The following is a 2,759-nucleotide window of genomic DNA, read 5'->3' as shown; positions in this document are numbered from 1 at the left end:
CCCCCCCCAGGACAGCCACTCACCTGCGAAGTGCTGCCCCGTCCCCGATTCCGACAGGCTCTCGTCCGACGGCAGCTCGTCCCGGAGCCCCACGTCGGGCACCTGCGGCGGGAGCAGGGGGTGAGCGGCCGCGGCCTCCAGGGAGCTCGGATGGATTAGGTGAGGGGTGAGGGCTCTGGGGGGGGGGGGTCCCAACCTTGTCAGGGGGCTCCTGGCAGCCCCGCAGGTGGCCCACGATCCCGTTCCGGGGCGGCCGGCAGAGCCGGGGGTCTTTGGCGTCGGGGGAGACCCGCTGGAAGTCACACAGGTCCCGCTTGTGCTCCAGGCGGCTCTCGTAGGACACGTCCTTCCCGTCCACCCTGGGGACAAGGCGGCATCAGGAGGGAAGTTGGGGACCCCCCCCCCCCAACCACGCTCAGCACCCAGCCAGTGCTCCGGTGGGCGCAGCATCGGGGATGGGACCTGCAGGGTCCCCAAGCCCACGGTGTCCCCATCGCTGGCTGTGGCATCCACCACTCCTCCCGTGGTGTCCCCAGCCCCATGCTGTCCCCGTTCCCAACCCAACTGCAACCCCCAACCCCATCACCTCCCTCTCCCTCCCCCCGTGGTGTCCCCGAGCCCGCAGTGTCCCCGAGCCCGCGGTGTCCCCAGCTCCCCGTTGGCCTCAGGGCCACCCCTGACCTGTTGAGCAGCTGCTGCATGAAGTTCTCGGCCGTCACCTCCTGGTACATCACCTGGAGCTGCCCTGGGCTGCGCTCAGGACCGGGACCGCGGGCTCGGGGCCGTCCTTTGTCCAACGCCAGCCCGTGGAGGAAGGCCTGCTCCTCCTGCAGCGCCTTGCGCAGGTCCTCCGCCTTCTCCATCAGCTTGGAGATGTTGAGGCTCTCGGCCTCCAGTTTGCGGGCTGCCAGCTTCACCTCGCGGCGCAGGGGTGCCGGTGCCCCGGACCATTCCCGACCCCGAGCGCCCTCGGCGCGGCGGCTGAGCGCCGGCAGCTTGCTGCGCCGCAGCCCGAACCAACTGGCCAAGCCTCCGGCCGGCTTCACCTTGACCTCCGCCGCCGGTGCCCGCTCCTGGCCCTGCAGCCGCAGCACGTTCTCCTCGATGCCCTTCATCACCTTCTCCTCGATGGCCGAATGCCCGGCAGCGCCCGCCGCGGACCCCGCACCGTGGGCTTCGGGGCCAGGCGGTGCCTTGCGGGGACCCCCGGCTGCCTTGGCGGCCCCCGCCGCCGCCGCCGGAGCCGCCTTGGGCTCCTCGCCCCGGGGCGCCCCGGTTTTGCTGGCCGCCTTGGTGGGCAGCTTGGTGGGGCTGCCGTGGGGGCTGCGGGCAGCCTTGGCTGGAGGCGGCGGGGGGGCGCGCGGCGGGGTCCTGCCACCGGGGGGGCGCCCCTTGCCCCCCACTTTGCCGTGCTCACCCATGGAGCCGGAGGAGTAGCACCGCGCCAGGGGCTCCGCGCCGTGCGCCGGCTCAGGGTGCTTCAGGCTGCCCCCCAGACACCCCCGGGCCGGGGGCCGCGGCTCAGCACCGTGGCCCCTCTCCGGCCGCCCAGGACCCGGGGGGGGGTCCCGGCCGTCAGTGCCCCGCAGCTTGCCCAGGGCAGCCAGGCGCTCCTTGAAGGGCAGGTAGCCCGGCTCGGGGGGCTTCTTGGCAGGGCGGCGGGAGGGGGCCGAGCCCCCGGCACCACGGCGGGGGCTCGGAGGGGACGCGGCTGCCCGCTCCCCACCGGCGGGGGGTCCCGCCGGCAGCGGCCCCAGGGGCTGCTCGGCTGCCTCGTAAGCGTGAGGCAGGGGGAAACCCGGGGGCTCGGGGGAGCCCGGCTCTGGGGGGGCGTCGGGGGACGCGCGGCGGCTGAGCACCGGCGAGGCCTCGGGGTTGCCGCTGCGGCAGGGGATCTTGGAGGCGCGGGCGAGCTGGGGGCTGAGGCGCAGCGCCCCGGGGGGGGGCGGCAGCTTCAGCGCCTTGAGCACCTTGGAAGGGGAGGGCAAGGGGGGAGCCCCCCCGCCGGGCGAAGGCAGCCCCAGGCGGGGGGAAAGCGAGGCGAAACCGCCCTCGGGGCTCTCCTCACACGGCGCGTACAGCCCCAGGAAAGCGGGGTGCTCGGGGCCGCCGCCACGCTGCCGGGGGGGGCCCGGAGCTTCGCCGTTGAGGCGGCAGCACCCCCCGTCCCCCCCCCGCAGCAGCCGCTCGGCCAAGGCGCTGAGCAGAGCCCCCCGCGGCGGGGCGGCCTCCTCCGGCGACGAACAGGGGCTGCCCTCGGCCCCCCGCCACCCCGCAGCTGCCCCCAGGCCCCGCAGCGGGCAGGGGGCCCAGCCCCGTGCATCAGCCCCAGCCCGGGGTTCGGGGGAGCAGGGGGAGTCGGGGGGGCCCTGGGCGTGGGGGGGACCCGAGGGGGGTCCCAGCAGCGGGTCCGTCTCCTCCAGCTTGCGCAGCACCTCCAGGATCTGCGCTTTCTTCTTGAAGAAGGGGGAGAGGGCGTCCAGGGAGGGGGCGCCAGGGCTGAGCACGGGGCTGCCCGAGGGTCCCACCGGGGTGGCCTGTGGGGACAGGGCACTGTCACCCCGTGGGTGCCCGGTGCTGGGAGCCCGAGTGGTGGAGATGGGCCAGGGGGATGTCAGGGGCTTGGGGACACCCAGGGGTGGAGGGGTTGGGGACAGGGATGCAACAGAAATGGGGACAGGGACACCGCGGACAAAGGGGTTGGGAGGTGGGGACATCACAGGGGATGCTGTGGAACCAGAGAAGGAGACACCACGGGC

At 74.7% G+C, this 2,759-nt stretch overlaps 1 protein-coding gene across 1 annotated transcript in view; it reads right to left on the bottom strand.

Annotated features, from left to right (window-relative positions):
• Positions 1–6: 6 nt before the first annotated feature.
• The window catches only part of NCKAP5L (NCK associated protein 5 like), a gene marked incomplete at its 3' end in the record, with an annotated part of 4,069 nt that continues 1,316 nt past the window's right edge, over positions 7–2,759 (bottom strand). The window contains exons 6-8 of the mRNA XM_035313249.1: positions 682–2,537; positions 197–359; positions 7–102 (exon numbers count right to left, since the gene is read on the bottom strand). Of these exons, the coding sequence (XP_035169140.1) occupies positions 7–102; positions 197–359; positions 682–2,537 (2,115 nt within the window). The remainder of the gene's footprint in view (positions 103–196; positions 360–681; positions 2,538–2,759) is intronic.

This window comes from Oxyura jamaicensis (assembly GCF_011077185.1).
Source record: "Oxyura jamaicensis isolate SHBP4307 breed ruddy duck chromosome 33 unlocalized genomic scaffold, BPBGC_Ojam_1.0 oxy33_random_OJ111, whole genome shotgun sequence".
Taxonomy (NCBI): domain Eukaryota; kingdom Metazoa; phylum Chordata; class Aves; order Anseriformes; family Anatidae; genus Oxyura; species Oxyura jamaicensis.
The sequence above is the reverse complement of the archived record's forward strand: the minus strand, read 5'-3'. Positions and strand labels throughout refer to the sequence as shown.